We start from the raw sequence: 20698 nt of genomic DNA, 5'->3' as shown, positions 1-20698 counted from the left end.
GCGAGTTGGAATGGCCAATATTAAATTCTACTTAAATCTCTTCGCAAGAGAGTGCAGCTGATGTTATACCACAAGCATCTAGTAAACAGTTTCTGAGCCTTTCGGATTGTACAATGAAGAACGCCAAACCCATTTCATGTTCTTTTCTTCCTACCGAATCTGTCAACTTTGCAGCCGGGCGTCTCGTTTTTAGAACCGAACATAGAAACATCCGTCTTGTACAGACAAAATTGTAAATGAAACAAATGTTTATATAAACTCTGAAGTTTGTGTGGCGCTTATAGCCACGTCGGATTTTGTCTGAACATACTGCGATGCGCACCAACTTCTTCCTTTGTCTGTAACTTACACAGTATTGGGCAGGCGAGAGCAGCTGTCCAGGACACGTCAGTGATGATGGAGTTACTGTGTTCAGTAGTTGCCTTTGTTTGAAAGTGCTGGAGTGTGGTATCTACCCAGACAGGTTCTGTTTGAGGCTGGTGGTTGAAACAGACGGGGGTCCTTGATACATACTGGGGACGTCGAACGATCAATTGGTTCCCAGGCTCACTAAGTGTGTAACCTGTTGACTTTCTACTGCCTGTTGTGGTGGGTTTAATCAAATCCAGGTTCTCACCTGGTTTTCTGAGACCTCAGTCACTAACGTGGTGGATACAAACCACTGCTCTGCTCTCGAAATTGGTCGTCTCGGGAACGCATAGGCTAAGAGAACTTCTAACTGTCGCCGCGATATTATGATCCCACGTGTCAGCGTTCAGCGCTGTCCACCACGAAACAATAGCAGCCAGTAGTTTACCAGGCGCGTTGCCAGCTGACATGCTTTGGGAATGGATCATCTGACGACAATTCCGCCACTAGTCAGGCTTTGTCTCTTTACCAGCAAACCGATACCGTATCCGGACCTCCCATCTTCGTATCTTGTGTTCCTCCGCAGTTAAGTGACCGCAACACGAAGCTATCGGCTTAGGACCTGCTGGTGCCAAGGTTTTATCTGCACTCCCCTCTACACCTCCATGGTGCTTAGGTGCAGTAGCTGTCTTATTTATTACATTTAGGGAGTAAGACATGAAAGTCTGATAGGACTGCATTTATGTGGCCAGACCTCTCTTTTTCCTCGTGGATTGTAATCTGACGGAACTTTAGCAATTCTTGCTTGTCATTCTCTAGATTTGCTCTCCACTGCCTACAGTTCCTTCCTGCTTCTTATTGGTGTCTCTGTATCTGCCTGCTTTGTGCTGAAGAGTAACTCTCGTTTCTCTGTCGCTGTCCTCGCTCTTTAAGGCGAGTTCGCCACTTTTGGCCTTCCTGTATTCAATCGTTTGTGGGATAAATGTTTAGTTCCTTTTCTTTTTGTTGTAATGTGACACTTCTTAAAAGCTTCGTTTCTGATGCTTCAATTTGAACACTGGTTTTCCTTCTCAGCCCGAAATTTTTCCTCCATAAAGGATTTGGGATTGGCGTGGCAATTTTGTAATGTTTTAATGTCATTTTATGGACCTGTGTCCCAGTTTTATTATTGATATTCTTTATTTTCATCACCACGCTTCGTCGTCCGTGTGTTAGGGTTAGTGTTCGAAGGGAGATGAAAGGGCCAGAGGCAAATTCTGCCACAGTTCTTTCGCAAGAAACTTCACTTCCTGTAGCAGGAGTTGTATGATCGAACATGAAAGGGCTGTTCGTGTGAGGACAATAGAAACCATACGAACGAGGCTGTGATAAACGGGTGCCCAGGTGTACGTAAATTTCAAACAACACAAAAGCTTTCCAGCCGAACAATGGAGTTCCCCATAACTGCGCAGAGAATTGAAATGGCGAATGGCGCCTGTGGGCTAGCATTAGAGTTCTCATTTGTACCTTGAAAAACATGAAGACAGCGCAAGATGCTAAGCACCGAAAGCTTCGGCGAAGGTTTAAGTCCTGTGTGCATGTCCGTCAAGAATTTTTCATTATGGCTCTTAGAGAGATTTCGATTAAACTTGGTATTGTGGTATGTAGTGAAGTTGTGAGATCTCAGTTATGTGTTGAGCTTTTGTGCTTCCGTATTCCAGCGTATTTTTTTTGTATTCGGAGCGGTGTTGGTGGGTGTGTGTGTGTGTGTGTCGGCTGGCTGTTTGGTGCCTCCGTCCATCTCTCTTTTCTGGGGCACTGACGTATCTCTTTCTGTAGCTCCGAGCCTGTCCGTAGCCGACTACCAACCAGTAACTCGCTCGCAGTTTGTCTTCCCATTCTCAGGTCGATTACTAGTGCTGACCTCCCTCGAGTCTATTGATTTAGGTTTGGCAATCCTTTATTGGATTGCCGGTGATTGCTAAAATCGTGTAATAGAAACGAGAAGTGATGTTCGTGATTAAGTCTTAAATTCTTTGCACCAGTTGCATGACTTGAGGTCATTGTTATCGCATTTTTACATATTTTTCGAAATGTGCCAACGAACAGTTTAGAGATCGAAGAAATTGTTTGTTAGCGATGATACGTGAAATATTTGTTCCGAAATCTTTAGGCCTATGTGACTATGCAGTGCGAGGCATTCAAAATCACAAAGAACTCATTTGGAAAGTTTGTGTACTCCATTCTGCAACAAGCGTTTCTATCCCTGCTTTTGGGACCACGTATAGAATGATATTACCGTTTTGTTTGCCTTCGTCATTCTGCTGTTTGCTCGTGTTTGGCTTTACGTTAGCCCGTATTGTGATGTGAAATTGAACAAGAAAAATTAATTTTATACAGTCCCCTCTTGATGACAAAGGAAGGAGAGAATGTACATGCGGTGATTGTGTGAGTGGAATTTTTTTGTCATCTGATCCTTGTGTAAATTTTATTTTGAAATACTCGTGTATCACATATACACGCTGTGTTAATATGGGATGTTTTAATGAACGGACGGCGTAATATTTTCCAACGTTATTTTGTGCCAGAAGATTGTCAGTGACTCTGTGTTTTGTACTACGATATTTAAGCTACGCTAGGTGAAAGACATGCAATGTTTCTACACCATCCGCGGTTTTATACAGTTTTGCCAACTGCGGTGTTACGTGTTACATATAATTGGTATTAGTTTAGGTATAATACATGGACAGAATTGGTTCTATTGTACCAAGTTATCCACATTTGCTGGGATGAAGGCTGTAATGGAACTACAGTTTCCCTCAAGGCCTTGATCTTGCCAACCTCAGTTTTCTCGCTATTCCAGTAACGTAACCCTGGCTGTTGGCGAGGTCGGAATATTCAAATCACGTCTTGGTTCGTTTATTTATAGAGTGTGTGGTCTTCAGTTATTTAGTTTTGTTTTCGTGATTTAGTGGGGTACTCAGTACACTTGAACACAGTAGAACACATCAGATAAAATGCATCGTTAGTCAGCTCCATTCAGCCAGGCGTTGTTAGCCGGTTAACATGGAAGCTCTGCCCTTGGTTTTAGTGTGTGTACTGGATTAGGCATCAATCCTGTGTTACAGCGATCAGCCTGTGGTCTATGATCCAAAGACATGCCCGTGGTTGGTTTGGTTTTGCAACATCCAGGGTTTCCACTCGGCGCTGTTCCATCTTCTTCATTCCTGCTGCTGATTTTTCTCATAGCGTTATCTTCTGTTTAGGGCAGTTGCTTCTAGCTATCGTTTTAGTGATGTCTTTTTGTTTTTTAATGGTAGGCCAAGGAACCAACTGTCCCATCTACGTTTATCGTACTACATGCATGTGTGCCGGCTTCCTAACTTCAAAGACGTCTTCCTGTTCCCAGTCCGCTCTCTGCCTTTCCATCTGGGTTTCTTCTGTCCCTTAGACTCTTGATCTTTCTTTGTTACTTTTTCCTGTTAGTATCCAATCCGCTTCGGGCAGTGAATTGTCTCAAAAAACCATGTTCGTTGTCAGTTTCTGTATAATTATGCGGGTAATTCTGTTATATCTAGCTTTTACAATGTGTATAGGTCTATTCACGAAGAGGTTTAATTATTTTAAACTGAAGAGGACAGTGGCTATCAATGAGCGGTGATCTTAAATTGCAAGAACGAATAATTATCTAATCCATATTTTGTTGAACATTGCTACGAATTGGTGGCAATGGAAAGCAATCTTGCGATACCGTATTTTATCCTTACAGAGCTGTCTCCCGACCGACAGTCTCTCACCCACCGCCATATTTATTTATAATGTAGACGAAAAAAGGAAGTAAGAGTTAGTGCATGTGTGTTGTTAGACAATTTTATAATGTGTTGTGTTAGGGGCTGTTGAATTTAAATGACAGGATAATTTCTCTTTTGTTTCAGGTGAGTCTACATTATACCACGTGGAGTTAGTTTGGTCGAGCATCGTGACGTTCTGAGAGCTAAGTAATGATCCATTTGTAAAAACTATGGTTTCTTAAGGTCTTGTCTCCTTATTTACGCGCCATGTGAAGTTATTCGATTTAATTATAAGTATCTACTTCGACTTGGCGTTTCATTTCTCGTTTCTCTGAAATGTCTTGTAGCATGTCAGGGTCTTATAACTGGGTTTTCTTTGTGTGTGTGCGCGAGATAGAGAGATAGAGAGAAAGAGAGACTTTAGTGAACATAGAAACCGCAAAGTCCTCGACCTCTGACATTATACGCAAAATCCAGCGCCTGCCTCATTAAAACCATTACCGAAATTATTTCCTGGAGTCCTTTCATTAATGTCGTTACATTTCTCTAAATATCCTGACATATTTTTAGTTGGAGAACATGAAACGGTTACTCAGGACGAAATCTGACGGGCATGGTGGATGTTTCAAAAATTAAATTTGATTTTCGGGCTAGCAGTCGCTTTACAGAATGTGAGGCTTGAGGTTTTCACGGCGACGAGCACGAAGCTGGATGTATCCTGGGGCGTTGCACCGTACACACGGTTCGCCCTGAACCAGGGGAGCGTAACGCACCAAAGCGCGGGCATGAATCGACGCCGAGTTAAATTCGACCCCACGATTCTAGTTTCCGAGGAATCGATCGGGGTACACGCATTTATGGAAAATATTACTTAACTGCTTTCCTCACTTGTGTTACTTAGCTGGATGAATGCTGTGTGCATTTGTATGAGTGACCGCCGAAGAGTCCTAGGTGTCGTTATTTTAAAAGAACGATTTTTAAAGACATGTGATGGTTGGCATGTTGTTTTAAACTGGCTGTTAAGAATAATGAATGAGATTGTGAGAAAGATGTTCTGGCCGGACTGCAGTCGCATTGTCAGGTACTAAGTTTTATTTTCAGAAACTCTCAACTGTCCTGATTTGTGAGCAATACAAATTGCTTTTGACCATAGTTTCTTACGACATAACCAACAAGTCTGCAAAGCGAGAACGAGATCTTGAAACGTAGGCGAGATGAAAAATATCCCTGTTTTTGAAATTTATAAATATTTTCAGAGCCGCTGAAGGATTGTTGACTTGTTTTCAGTCTCACTTTTATTCTGGCGAACCGTGGACTTGTTTTATGGACGTGTTATTTAGCGAAGGTCGAATTGCTTCAGCTATGGTCTGCTTGCTAATCAGTAACAGGTTGACGGTTCGTCATTTTGTTATCGACAAGATAAAAACCTCGTGTACTCTCCTTTGTCTACGACGATAATGTTAATAGTGTACTCCAGCAGAGTACGCATATTTTTACAAATGTATTTCTCGCTGTTTTACATATTCTTTTGGCCTTTATGCACAGTTATTGTACATTCAGATTATTGTTTGTTTGTTGGTTTGTAGGCACGTCGCCTTGTGAGGTTATTTGGGTCTTACTGTTAGAAAACTAATTGCACTTTCAATACGAGGCTGATGGATGTCTTGAAATGTCGCAAAGTAGTGATGCACAATAGACGTATTTGTGAAAATGAAGCTAATACTACTCCTATACTGATTTTGTGCGACTAATTATGTGTAGTAACGTTTATTTTATAATAAATGTTTTGTAGTGTAATTCAGTGCAGAATATTCTGTCTTCCTTTGTCCTGTTTTAATGTTAAAGGATTAAATTATCGTCCAGAAGCATAATTTTTGATTGCTGTTTGAGAACAAAGGGCAGAAACAGATGTTTGGAGAAACTGAGCGTGTTAGAAAATGTGGGAATAGGAGAGCATAAATTCATAATCATCAAAGTCATCATTTAGTGTAACCACATTTTACGTACCGGCAGCTTATGTAGGAGGACGAGACGCGCTCTAAGGGAACTGAGTGCCTTACGTAAGTTTACATGAGTGAAGTCTCACCGCGTAGTGCCTAGCATGTGAAGGTTGGACGTATCGGTGGTCCAGCGACTGTGGAATGTGGGTCATACATCTATACGCCACAGAGCAGCCTACTACTCGCAGTATCGATCTTCTGCGACAGAGTAACTTGTAATTCACAGCGCCCGTGGAAAAACGGACCAAGTACTGTTTTGATGCCAAGTCCCATGGGTTCACATGCAGTTATACCGAGCGAAAGCAGCCATGCTCGTTAAATTTGCCCAGAGGGGAAACAAGGCCTGACACAAATGTGCTTATACATTCTTTAATAAACGCGTTATTCGAAGTTCATTATGTTCTTTATATGTATGACTTAAGGATATGATTAGGAATTAATTTAAGTGTTTTACACAATCAGGCTTGTTCAGCCGAATGCAGTTTATTTGTAATATGTACGATGTATAATTAAACGGTCTATTACGTATTCCGTCTTGAAATTTGAGGTTCTGAGGGCGTTATTATTTAGGTCATTAGAAACAACACGGTAATTAAGATACGGCGATTGTAACTTGAGTGTTGACTGATTATACTGCTGATGTCTGTGTTGCAAACACATGGCACGGCGTTTGAAACCGGCTTTGGATATCTCATTGAAGCGACTCAGGTAGCTGCAGGCGTATTTCGTGCCTTGTTATGTTCAACAGTGCTGCCATTCCTTGGATTCAGACGTTCGTGGTAAGAAAGCATTTTCACTGTTGAATGGAAGTTTTTGAAATATTGTGAAGAGCAGGATGAATATTTTGAAAGTACGTAAGTTTGGTTCATTAATTTTTTATAACGATCCCGCGAAATATTCTGATTTGATTGCGTTAAGGTATGAAATAATGTAACTTAATTTATGGAATATGTACCTGTATAGGTAATACAAGTGAATTTGAAACTTGCTTAGTTTGGTACTTAGGAGTCTTATGATACAACGCTTCAGTGATAAGGTGGTAAGTGTTTTCAGTCCCTGTTTTTCTTAACAGCCCTCATCGATGAGCGTATAATTCCACGTGCTGTTTAACTGACGCCTTTGGCAGTTTCGATGTACAAGAAGCAACGCGCGCCGTTGTGTGAAGTGCTGGCGTCTCGTTCCTGTTAAGCCCATTAAACAGAATCTGCTGAAAGCCTGAAAGTGACTTTCGGTGGAATTATGAAATTATTCTTTCATAAACCAGTAATTTGCAGGCCAGAATCCCGTTCGAGTTAAACGGAGCACTTGTCGGTAAATGGATGCGCCTTGCGACCGAAAAAAAAAATTATTCGATTAGTCTGGGCGCCATATTCGGCGGAGGTTTAATGCTATTGTGTATAACGAAACTGCAGCAAATAATGGCATTTCTGTGAACTTCTTTCTTGGTAACTTCTTTTTTCTTCGCTTTTTAATTTTAATCATCTTTTTCGTTTTAATCATCGTGAGCTTCTTTTACTATTCTATTGCACGAACTTGACAGCTAATTATTCATTGGTGCTCGGTAAGAAGGACTAATACAAATTACGTTTAACTTAAGACCTTATTGAGCACCGGAGAACAAGCTACGTAGCACATGTGAAGCTGAAACATCGTAGTAAAATAGCTTTAGGATCTATGGTTGAAGAAGTTGAAGAAGGCCTATAACTAACTAGCTAGATGGCTTACCGAACCCTAAGGTTCATCACCGAATTAACCAAAGCCCTCCACCGGACCCTGTCCTGGGCCAACAAAATCCAGTCTCCTTCAACTCCTATCTCCCATAGATCCCGTCTGAGATTATCCTCCCATCTACGTCTAGGTCTCCCCAGAAGTCTCTTCCCTTCAGGTTTCCCAATCAGTACCCGGTGCACACCTCTTGTCCCATCCATGCGCGCTGCATGTCCCGCCTATCTCATTCTTCTCGACTTAATCACCCTGACAATATTGGGGGAGGAGTACAGAATTTTAAGCTCATCATTATGCAGTTTTCTCCACGCCCCATCGTCTTCTCTCCTAGGCCCAAATATCCTCCTCAACACCCTGTTCTCAAACACCTGCAATCTGTGTTCCTCCCTCTGAGTGAGAGACCATGTTTCGCACCCAAACAAAACAACAGGAAGAAGGCCTATAACGAGGTTAAAATATCATTGTCGTGATTGGGCGAGGCACAAGACATCTGTCACAGCAAAATTGTGGTATATTTCCAGGACGGCCTGCAACATCGGGACGTGGTTGCAAGAATTCAACATTGTCATTAGTTTTTGCGTGAAGGTGTTCATGTGCAGTGGTTGGTGTCGAGCTTTGAATGGAACAGCCGGTAGCACTTGCTGGGTGCGTTTTTCAAGTATCTTAAGCCCAGGGTTAAGTTCCGCATTCAGATGAACGACTCTTTTTTTGTATGTGTCTCATTTGTGCTTATTTGAAATCGGGAAGCGAACTGTGTTGTTAGGTGTAGCTGAACTCAGTGATTGACGGGTAGATCGATGAGTCTGAACTTCAGTTGTAGCAATCAGAACTTGATTCTGGTTACATTTGGCAGCGTTTTGGATCGTGTTCGCTAATTAAAAAAATCTGCCTCGAACTCTGGAGTACCAGTCCATTTAGTTTCGGATGTCAGCTTTTTATAGGCCATTGACTCATTTTACTGGAACAGGAATTTCTGGAAGCAGCGCTTTAGGTAACGCACCGTTACATTTGAAACATCATTACGTATTCTCTGAATAATTCAGTGTTGTTGTTTTTTTATTTGGTTTTTTTGTGTGTGCCAGAGCTGTTCCATTTCCGAGCTTTGAAAAATAAAAACAGAAGGACGTTTACCTGTTAGGTTTACTCCGTCTGTGTTATCGTAATTTGGTTTATTTTGCAACATATTCATTGTCCTCTTGCGTTTAGGAATCTAATGCCTCTTAGCTCGACCCACGAAACTAATTATATCGCGAAATAGCGAAAGATGAACGAACATAAGTCAACGAAGTACTGTTATAGATGACAGGAAGCCAGACAGAAATGGAGATCACTGTTTTGTGTTATAGAGGATTATACAGAATGTTTTTTTGTAGAGCGGGAATACCATCTACTCTGTCTACCCCTCTTTTGACTTGGAGCCAGAAACGCGTACTTTTGGTAAATTCGAATAATTAGTGTACATTTTTTTTGCCGTCGCGTACATTGGCGGAAGCCGGGCTGAGTGAAATGTCCTGTTGCGGCTAGGACCGTTTAGCACACGACCAGTTCGCACCGGGCAACGGGAGCGTCATGTCACAACGGCCTTAATTGCTGCGATGGATCGGCGAAGTGTGTGTGTGTGTGTGGCGCTGCCAGCAGGAGAGCGTTAAGTTCGCTGACAAGGACAGCGACTCATGAATAAATTAAGTAATATCTGTGACACATATGGGGAAGAACATAGATTGATGGAGTTTGAGAACAAAGTGGCGAGGAGAATGCGTCGATCTAAGAGAGCGTAAGAAACTGGGGGATGGAGAAAATTGCATAATGAGGAGTTTACTTTGGACCAAAATTGGACTCTTTGCCAAACGTTATTAGCGCGATGAAAGCAAGGATGCGGGTGGAGATGATAAATTACGACGAAATGTTAAGTTTCAAAACTTGACGAGAAAATACAACTCGGAAGACCTCGGTGTAGGTGGGGGGCTGGGGGATAATATTGGCATGTGTCTTAAAGCAAGCCTCGGGTTTAGAATCGTATCCATGCTTCCTGAATACGAAGTAGGAGCGCTGGGCATCGTCCCGATTCGTTCGTTCAGATTTTTGTGTTCGACGCGCGTGCGTGTTGTAGCGGATCCCATTATCACGGAATTCCGACGTGTGAATGTAAAGAGAGGACGAAGATGGCAAGGCGATGTGAGTGGATGACGGGACCGAGTGATCTGGGGCATTTCAATACGAGTCTTGTATGTGGAGGCTCGCCCGGAATCTATCCGGCCATTTCTTCCAGCTGCTGCCATCCGTTGTAGGTCGAGGGAGGGCGAGATGTTTACGAGTGAGAAGTGGAACGGGGGTGCATGTTGCCTGGATACAAAGATTGCAGCTAGGGGCGTGGAGCACTGACAGTAGAGAAATGGCCGGCACATAAACAACGAGACGAAGAATAGAATGTCTGTGAATATAAAGGCGCATAAAATTAAATAAAAAACCTTTGGTCACTTCATAGCCACCATTCTGCTTCCGTGTGAGTTTTACTTTGCTGAATTCATTGTTTGAAAATAGCCCAGTAGCTCGTGAAAACGGTTGATTGTTTTAGTGGCGTTATTAAAAAAAATTATGTGCTTTGCAGTCCAGGACGAGGACTGTGTTTTCTGTATCTGGGCACAATTGAGTTAGAACTGTCCGTGGCGGTTTAAAAATTCAACGTGTTTCGTGATAAGTTGACATGAAACATTACAAAAACCCGAAACATTACTAAAACTCAGCACACCACGTACGTTAAGTCACAACATTTCGGCTCATCATCTTGTTGTAGTCAACTAATGGTTTGGCATAGTTTGTTATTATCATGTAATCTTGTTCGCCTTTATCTGGTGTACTTCCTCATCACTATAACGTCTGGGTCTGCTTCAGTTACTGCAGTTGGGGCCAATATGTGCGATCGAGATCCGTTAGAAATAAATGACGAGGGGATGAGCGGATAAAAATGCGTATACTGTCCATACTTTTTAACATTTTGTCCCAGCGGCAGTACTTTGTAGCCCACAATCTCATTTCCTGTGTCGATGATGTATTTGGTTTGCTTGTTTTCCTTGCATCTGCACTCTGGCGAAAAACGCACAGATTCGCCCCGACTACAGTACTGGCTTTAACGTGTGTCTGAAATGAATGTTGTACGTAATCATATCTGTCTTTTCCGTGTTCGAATTTTTATCTGATGTATTGTGATGCTAGTATTCCTTATTCTGCGTCTGTTGTGGCAACACTGATCACTGAATTTGTTCAAAAAAATATAACGAGCAGCGGATATTCGCTAGAGAAATATTATCAAATATCGTATATATTTTTTCTTAACCAGTTAATACAGCGATGTAGAATGAGGGCGCCAGCATCATAGGAAGATACGCGCGCGGTAGTAATGACATTTGTAATCGCAGTGTAAGTTGGAGAGACAGCTAACGAATGTTGAAACCAGACATAAATGACAGTGATGAATGGATTGTTAGAATTAGACTAGCGGGCTTATACCCTGTATGTATTTATTTATGGTTTACTTATCGACGCTGCCAGTAACTCAGATTATATAAATTAGAATGATGGGATGGTTGGTAAATGATGAGTTGGAGAGGATGTGGACTGAGGCAGTCTTGGCGTAATTTAAATAATTATTGCAGAAGTTGCTGGGTGGTGCCGAGGAAAAATATGAAAATTTCGTACAGGATAGTCTGTCTCCGGGTCATGATTTGATGTCGGGACGTCCCGAATACAAAGCCAGAGTGCTAATGCTCGCCCAGACGTTCGGTTCTTAAGATGCGTAGTTTCTTTTTTGCAATTGAAAATATAATAATTTTGCCTTGTTTATTGTAGTTTAATTTATTCACATAATATTGCACGTATTATTAAGTTAACAGTGTATCTGAATATAAAAGAGAGGGATTATGAGGGGAATGGAGGAAATTACATAATGGAGCGCTTCATAAAATCTACTTTTTGCCTAATTATACTACTGTGGTCGAGGCAAGGGTAATGAGATGCTTGAGGCATGAAGCACACGTGGAAGAGACGAGAAATGCGTACCAAAATTTTAGTCGGAAAACCTGTAGGTAGCCAAGGCTTAGATGGCAGAAAATATTAATAAGGATCTTGGCGTGTGTGTTCACAGAAATGAAAATTCGGGTTCCATAAAACTTTGGGAATTTGTTGTCTAGCTGAGCTACTACTATCTTCTCAAGAAAGAATGCGCCACAGATAGTCGAGATCGATTGGTTATCGCTCCTAATTCGTATTCGGGAGGTCTCTGGTTCAAATATCGGCCCCGGAGGCCTGCTATCGTGACAGACATTTCGTGGATTTCCTCACGTTGTTCTGTAAATGCTGGGATAGTACATTAAATCAGACCACGATCGGTTCAATCTTATTTATTATTCATCGATCATCCGTCATTGGACGTTGTGTGGTCTGAGCTACTGAAAGCGCCGTTAAATAAACTTGAAATAAATGAGGTACTCAGCTGCATTTAGTTAGGTACAGTAGATATATGTATATACCTGTTGCATATTAACTGTGCGTGTCTGTATAGGTCGTGCTGCTTTAGCGGAACGTACTATTGGATGTTTTTCAGAAGATATGGAGTAACAGACTTATTGGATATTGTCCACCGTCATAATTTAATTAAAAAGGCGGCTTTTGGATACTGGAATCTGTCACATATTTTAACATATACATATGTTACATTAAGTTCGTATCTCTGTTAAATCCCTAAATACCTGTGTTGCGAGGACCAGTTTGTAGGTAAACGATGTTTAGGGAAACAATCCCACTTTATTTTGAGAACCAAGATCCGTCCATAAAATACACTTTGTTGGCCAAATACCTGGTAAATTAACGTCTATAGAGATTTCTTTTACGGTTTTCAAAGTTTATTTCAGGTAATCACCGTCATCGCCCAGTCGACTTTAAAAATCATTCATGTTTACTGACCTAACAGCGTGTCATCTTTCGTCGCATTGCAGGAAGGATGTGGTGAAGTATTCGGGCTGTCACTTATTATGCTGTTGAATGTCGGGTGTCAAAGTTACACGGGAAGAAGGATTGTAGAAAGGGTGGAAAGGACATTGTCATTGAAGCTATCTGCATGGGTGTCAGGTGAAGAACGTATTTTAAGGAAAGTCCCTCAGAATGCAGGCATTCAACTTTTCTTTGGAATTGCAGGATGCCCTACCATGCCTGCCAAATTCTTTCAGTATCACTTGTTGAAATTGAGACCATCGGAAGCAGAACCCACGCCCACCCAGGGGTGGGGATACCGTGTAGCTTCAGGTTCCACAGAAGTCTGTCGAAGAAAAGCTTGCTTTTCTGTGTGAACGTATTGTGAAATATTGCCCCAAGTTCATACTTCAGTAAATAATCTAACAAAGGAAAACGAAGTATGAACGAACTGACGTGTGCTGTTAGAATGCTGAGAGGGATATTCGATAGAATATGAGACCGTGTTAGTTTCAGAGTAGGCCTTGTGTACATATAAACCCTGGCGAGTCACTTTGCCGACCGAGCTGTTTCGATTGTAACTTTGAAATGATTTCGCAAAGAATGGAAGCGACGCTGTGGTCTATGAACCTTGTAGTCAAGATGGTTGTGATGGTTCTGATGGTTGCTGTTTAGGACAGAAGGAAACACAAGTGTAAATCACTTCTTGATGAGCAGTAATTATTCGTGTAATTCGATTGATGCACTGATATGATAGGAGGGTTTGTCAGTTTGGTTAATCACTAGTGGCCAGAGATTCGGACATTCAATTTACACGTCAGTAGCACTTCAGGCCATAGAAACCTAGTTAACACGAGTGAGTTTACATTTAAGCCTTCAGAGGGAGGGGAAATGGAGGTACGATACTGAAAGGATTTGAGTGGTTGGCAAATGATGTACCTACCTATAATTGATCTGTTTTCAAATGCCGTGCTTATTTGTTTTGTGTCACCGATAGCTGTGATTCTAATTTGGAATTTGATTGCTGGATTTATGGTATGCCTAACTGCGCAATTCATACAGCTCGACTTAAAGCTCACATAACCTAACCCTACTTCGAGGCACCAAGCATTTTGGTGTGGAGTCCATCTGGAGCCTTGAGTCTTGCCTCGTCTACCCCTATACACATTCATGGAGCGTATTACTAGGGCCAAGCGACACCTTTGCTTTTACATATAACTCATTGTGTTCGTATAACTGAAAACGAGATGAATGACTTAAAGGCACTCGTCACATATTAGTTCGGAATTGGGAGGAGTTGTTTAGTGTCCTGAGCAAACACTGTTTATCTTATGCCTTCATCTAACGTCGTACCTGCCATCCATGGCGGCCTTTCGGAAGTCTCGGGCGGCAGTGAGGCGAAGCACCACTTAATATAGGGCCCTGATTTTATTTACAGTTTAGATATTATACAAGGCAACCGCTGTTAAGGGCCGCCTTCCAGAAGATCATAAAATAGTTGTAAACCGGCTGAGTCCCGAATCACTGCAGTACAAACAAGTGTTCCTACGCCCTAACACAGTAGCACGTTTATGTTCTCTGCTTTATGTTTACCCTCTGTACGTGTCTGTAATATGTTGAGGTAGTTTAGTGTTGAATGATGGTTTCATCACAATCCAAAGCTTGTCATGTAATGCTATGTCAACGCGGCAATTCGTTGCTAGTATCAAATTGATATTAGTTTAGGTTGGGCTGGGTTAGGTTAGTTTGGATTAGATGAGGTTGGGTTAGGTTTTATTTTATTAGATTGGGTTTAGGTTAGGTTCGTTTGTGTCAAGAAATTGAGTTGGTTTGCATGTTTAGGAACAAGGCGTTTATATACAGTCCATAAAATAACATAGCCGTGGTAAAGTTTGCATAATGACCACTGGATCTAGGAAGTCGGATTTGGAATGATGGTTGTTCGTACTTATATCTTGTTAGCACTTGCAAACTTACGTAGGGAACTGTGATATATCTCTGATGTCTTTGTGTACTAAGAATATTTAAGCACAAGAACGAATTAGGAAGTTGTATAATTATGAATTTATTATTCAGCTTGTTCTGTAAAAAGAGAAGAGTTTTAAGTCCGGACGGATGGCAGCGTAGCAACTTTTCTAAATATGATTTGAGGTTTTCACAGAGGTGAGTATGAAGATTTCTGTCTTCTGGGTTGTTGCGCTGTGTAGTCTGGTCGATGTTTACCAACGTTTCAGAGGTCATACTGCCTCCATCATCAGGGCGATGAGTATGAAGATTTCTGTCTTCCGGGTTGTTGCGCTGTGTAGTCTGGTCGATGTTAACCAACGTTTCAGAGGTCATACTGCCTCCATCATCAGGGCGATGAGTATGAAGATTTCTGTCTTCCGGGTTGTTGCGCTGTGTAGTCTGGTCGATGTTAACCAACGTTTCAGAGGTCATACTGCCTCCGTCATCAGGGCGATGAGTATGAAGATTTCTGTCTTCTGGGTTGTTGCGCTGTGTAGTCTGGTCGATGTTAACCAACGTTTCAGAGGTCATACTGCCTCCATCATTAGGGCGATGAATATGAAGATTTCTGTCTTCTGGGTTGTTGCGCCGTGTATATTGTGAATATTCATACTCATCGCCCTGATGACGGAGGCAGTATGACCTCTGAAACGTTGGTTAACATCGACCAGACTACACAGCGCAACAACCCAGAAGACAGAAATCTTAAACTTTTCTAAACTTTTAGTCTTACGTAGTTTTTTTTCTCACGCTGCAGATTGGAATATTCCACGAGTTGACGTATTTAATAATTACTTGGGCAGGGGATTTACTTCTTCCTGCGCCCGTTCTTTGCTCCAGGCTGAAGCAGTATAAATCTTAAGTCAAGGGGTTTGGTGTTAGTTATGGACCTGCAGAGAATGAAGCCACCAAAGCCGACGTATGCGCTGCCAGCAGATGGTATCTGCTAGGCATCGATTGGCTTTTTTCTTTTTATTAAACTGTCATTCTGTCTTACTGCCTATGGTCATGGGATGCTATAAATTCTCTCTCTGTCTAATTTGTATGCGAAGCAGCGAAAGAAAGAGTGGAACGAGGAAATTGAGGTTCGCTCCGTTACCATTGTCTATCCTTCAGTCTCTGGGTCTTATTTGCTTGGTCTCGTGTGCTCATTGTTCTCTTTAAATTGAAACCTACACGGGGGTAGTCCGAATAGTAGAATGCAGAAGTAGCGAGGATTTTTTGAGAGAAAAAAACAGTTTTTTGACATCAAGTTCCCTTTGGGTAAATCTTATCTGTGTATATTAAATCATTTCGTCCAGTGATCTCTGCTTCTGCTGTTGCGAAAATGAATGGATGTGGGAAATGGTCGTAGCTTCACAGAACAGTTAAATTATTTTCTACAGTCACATGTATTAGAAGCCATGCCAAAAATTTTAGTACATAATTCAATTGGAGGCTGAATTATGTATGATACTTGAACGCAGTTGCCGCATAAATTTGCATATTTTGAGTAGGCTACAGCATTATTCAAAATTTGTTTTGCTTGAGTTTAGAAATGTAAATTTACGTCACATTTTTACCGAATCCCGGAAATTGGACCAGTTACTAGCAAATATCCTACATAGGATTTCTTTGTATTTATTAATTAATATTTTATTTTTTTAATTGTGCCGGTCTACCTTCAGTTAATGGGAGTATTTTTGGTCGCACGTTTTTGAGAATGTACTGTACCTGTCAGCTACAGGGAAAGCATTCTATTAGGCCTGACTAATTTAATTATTTTTGTATGAACTGAACTTAATTTACATATTTACGTGTGTTTAAAACTCTGTCTCCATGGAGATTTCAGAAATTCAGTAGCAAACTGATGGACGCAGTCAACTGAATTAGACCAAACGGAACACTGGCTCAAAAATATGTGTTTCATTTTGCATATGTGTGCAGTATAACGTAGGCCGTAGCGACTGATTTATGGCTTAGGCGATTAGGCGCCGTATTCTGACTGGAATCCCCGGGTTGAGCCTCGGTGCAGTGCATTTGAACTTATGACGGACATGGTGGTGAACGTCAGGGTTTAGGTGCGTCCCGAAGATATTTTTCCGAATTCAACTACAAGTTTCTTGTTATCATTCCGTCTGCACGAATTCCGTATGTAACGGCCCAAACTGCTACTTAAACTATTTCGACCTCACTCGGTGCTGTGTACGTACACAGCATCTTGTCGATCAATTTTGACGTTGGTTTAGGGCTCACTTTCCTTGCAGTCTTCAACATCGTACGTAAATCATCTCATTGTTTTGACAGGCTCTGATGACGTGTGATATTGTCCTACATTTAACCTGGTTTATATGTTCCATTTACCTTAATTCATTTTAAGGATAATTTTAAGCATGAGATTAAGGAAGAATGGTGTTGATGGGAGAACAGAACTCGGAGAAACCTTTCCCACTGCCACGTTGCCCAACACAAATCGCAAATGAACTGTCATGGGTGTGAACCCAGACCTCCGCTGTGAAAAGCCGATTTCTTCATGTAGTAAGCTAAAGATCTTGCTCCGGACCCAGCTGCTTTCTTAAACAGAACGGAAAAATGTTATACATACTCAGAACGAAAGAATCACTCAAGGGACGTATTCTTACCCTGTAATCCGTCTTAAGTAGTTTAATTAAATTAACAAAGTCATGCTTGAACTTGGTACTAATCCGTGATGTCTCAATCTTGTCCCTGTTTTAATGCGAGTAGCTACAGAACTCTAAACTCTGACGTGAATGCCATTAATCTTGATCGCATCAACTGACGCTTCTGTGGTGACACAACCGACTGAGTTCTCCGAAGTTTCTTGCTGACGTCACGATCTGGAGTTTGTTTTCATACGGATTACATCGTTCCGCCACAGTCCTCTTTTACCATTAGCTCAATGAAAATGATTTGTTTATGAACATCCAGCTGAATGAGGGTTTCTACGTAAGTGCCTCTTAGCACACGTAACCCTGAAGCTTCACCTATTGTGTTTCATTCACATGACGATATCAGGCCCCAAGAAAGAGTAATTGCAGCCTTTTACAAGGCGAAATTTATTTCTGATAGTAGTTGATGTTGGTTCGTTATTTCAGGTGCGAATAGATTATTAGCGTGCATTAGACAGTTCGCACGAATAGTAGGATTAGAGGTTTTCACGGCGGTGAGTCTGGGCTATTGCGCTGTGTGTAGTCTCATTGAAGTTTAGACGTTTCAGAGGTCCTTGCTGTATCCATCATCAGGGTGACGAGTGGGCCGCGCGGTTGGAGTTAGACAGTCAAGAAAGAGCCTTTGCCTAACCAGTGGGGCCTGGAGTCAGAATCAGGCGAGAGCCTGGGAACCAGTAGGAGTGGGGGGTTCGACTCCTCACATGGGCTTTGCTACCTCGTCCAGACCGATTAGAAGGCCATCTCGGCCTCATCCAACGGTGGGGGATTTTCATAGGTATATAGCAGCCGAAAGGAAAAGCTGGCTTCACCACTCGTATCCATCCATTGTCGGTTTAAGAATGTTTTTAGCCTTTCTCTCGCTCTTTCTATCCGCGTTTATGGCGTGGTGTTTATGGGGAAGGGCAGATTTAGCTCTGAACTTTGTGAAGTATGGATCCGGGATTATCTTGTATGCTGTTGGAATTGAAACTTCATATTTTAAATTCCAGAGCCCTGAAATTGTTTTCCAGGTCACCTTTCAATTAAGGGAAGAATTTTGTGCTCGAATATCATGTTGCATCTGATACGCTGAGTAAGGTTGTATCGAAAACAGTTTGAGTGGTGACTCGTGAATAGTTTGGAAAGTTTTAATTATGTATCAGCAAATTATACTAGCTCTGGAGACTCGTTAACGTCGATGAATCCGCTGTAACGAATAACATGCGTGGGAAGTGGAGTCCAATTTTGAGTACACACTTATACATTTTTACCTATAAATCCATTGTGCATTATCAATGTAATTCCATTATAAATACACATTGCGCATAGTGGAATTAATTGTACTTGTATTTCGTTAAATATTTACAATACCGGAAAGTGTTTTTAATAAAATGTAGGCATAGATGTTATCCGAGTTTGTGTTTTACATTGCATAGCTGTTTTTGTATGATGGTAATTTATTTAGAGATCTCGTAGTGTTTAATTAAGTACTTCTTTACATTTCCCATTTCATTTGAAGACGTGGATGAATTGAGAGTGAGTTATTATTGTTTCGTGTTTTATTATCTGAATATTACATCTTTTATTTTATATTCGCCTTCCAGTAACTTATATATTTTTTGTGAGAATTTTAAGTACATTTCCACTTGGTACAATGATTATATCTGTCCAGTATCATGTCTCAGTCATATGTAATTGCTTGAAGAGTCTGTTGTGGTGGATGAATATACCATTAGAGAAGGGTTTTCTCCAATCCACCTGTAGAATCAATAGGGAATTCAAATTTTAATTTATTTGAACAATTTGCGTGCGTAATTAAATTCGGTTAATTAACAGAAGTTGGACCTGCACCCCCACCTCGTACTTACGTGCTTTTTGCCTCTGTAACATTGTTAGTTACTACGTGGTAAAGTGGGGTCTGAGTAATGGTTGCGTGATTGCGATGGATAGAGAATGCTATAGCTTGTTCTTTTTACATTTTATTACTGAAAATTCATTAGGAGCCAAGACTGAAGCTGTTTGAGGAAGTCACTCGTTTTGTGGAACCCGACACTTCATTTAATCTCTTCACGAGAAGTTACAGGCTGCATCATGAGCTAACAATCCAGTTTTTCAAAGTATTTGTGGTGGCTAATGAATGTATTTTGACGAATAGGATTCGATATAATGTTTAACCCTTCTGTTTGCATGTGCTCTGCAAACATGTTTTGAAGATAATAGCGGTCAGTTAAATTGTCTCCCTTAATTTACACGTAGGTCCTACAGAACGTTTTTGCTCGTGAATCTGTCATAGTTTTGCCAGAAAGTTTGTATTTGAACTTTTTACTAAAAGTGATAATACTGTTGAACCGAATCTGACAGCGACCTACCTGTTTTCAAGGCTTCCGAAATACGCTACATATTTAGCTGTATTTTATAAATTTAGGTAGGAAAATGTTTCAAATAAAAGTTACAGTCACAAATGGGATTAATTTTTTGTTGTGTACGTTTTCATCAAATATCGTGTTGTTTTCTACATAATAACCTAAAAATGTTGAGGTAATTTCTGTGGATACTCCCTGTCTCAAATGTCGTGTTATATCTGTTATATCATTTCTTACGACTGTTAATAAATAAAGGTATTATGTTGCCAGCCATTTTTTGTTGATGAAAAATGATCTCATCCTTTACCTTTAGCATTCTTTTTTGACAAGGGAGGGATATCTTAGAAAACTCATTTTTCTCCTATTTTGCAGTTATTTCTTGCTTCTTTGAGTTAGTACGTGTCAGCACAGCGGAATTTCACAGGGCGTTGGAACGTGAAATACACGGCGGTCAGAATGCCATAACTGTTAACTGTTGAATGTCGATATGCTCGGGGTGGCTAGTTTTGTCACTGGTCAGATGCCGTGTTTATGTTTTAATGTATCATCCATTTCTGATTGGTGCCTTACAGTCTGGTAGTTATTAACAGACGTTTAAGCGGTGCTTACTACCTCAATTTATCACCCTGGTGATAAATATATAATATTTCCCAAGCTTATTTTGTCAGTACTGCAGCGTACTATAGAGATAGGTACATGCGTATTGTCAGCGGTACGTGCATGTTGTACAGCTGTGAATAACACGAATGCGTCGTGGTTGTTGCAGGACTCTTTGTCCGTCTGTAAAGCTGCTCGTCGAATTTCAGTGCACTTTGTTATTGGACATCCACAGTAAATATTTTTCAGCTGAATGTTATGTTGGCTCGTATCGG

The 20698-nt window shown here is 41.1% G+C and overlaps 1 protein-coding gene across 17 annotated transcripts in view; it reads left to right on the top strand.

The window, feature by feature from the left end:
- Positions 1-20698, top strand: part of rg (A kinase anchor protein rugose) — a 400245-nt gene that overhangs the window by 75455 nt on the left and 304092 nt on the right. Inside the window, exon 1 of one of the 17 annotated variants that reach the window (XM_087353735.1) lies at positions 6677-6968. The exons of the other annotated variants lie outside the window; for them this stretch is intronic. Coding sequence (XP_087209861.1) covers positions 6954-6968 — 15 coding nt within the window. The 5' untranslated portion in view covers positions 6677-6953. Of the gene's footprint in view, positions 1-6676; positions 6969-20698 lie in introns of those variants that run through there. 17 annotated transcript variants of the gene reach the window in all.

The sequence above is a fragment of the Zootermopsis nevadensis genome, unplaced genomic scaffold, assembly GCF_977971745.1.
Source record: "Zootermopsis nevadensis isolate Lab colony 2312 unplaced genomic scaffold, Znev_1.0 Znev_ptg000022l, whole genome shotgun sequence".
NCBI classification, from domain to species: Eukaryota; Metazoa; Arthropoda; class Insecta; order Blattodea; family Termopsidae; genus Zootermopsis; species Zootermopsis nevadensis.
Note: the sequence above shows the minus strand (reverse complement) of the source record. Positions and strands in the feature narration are given on the sequence as shown.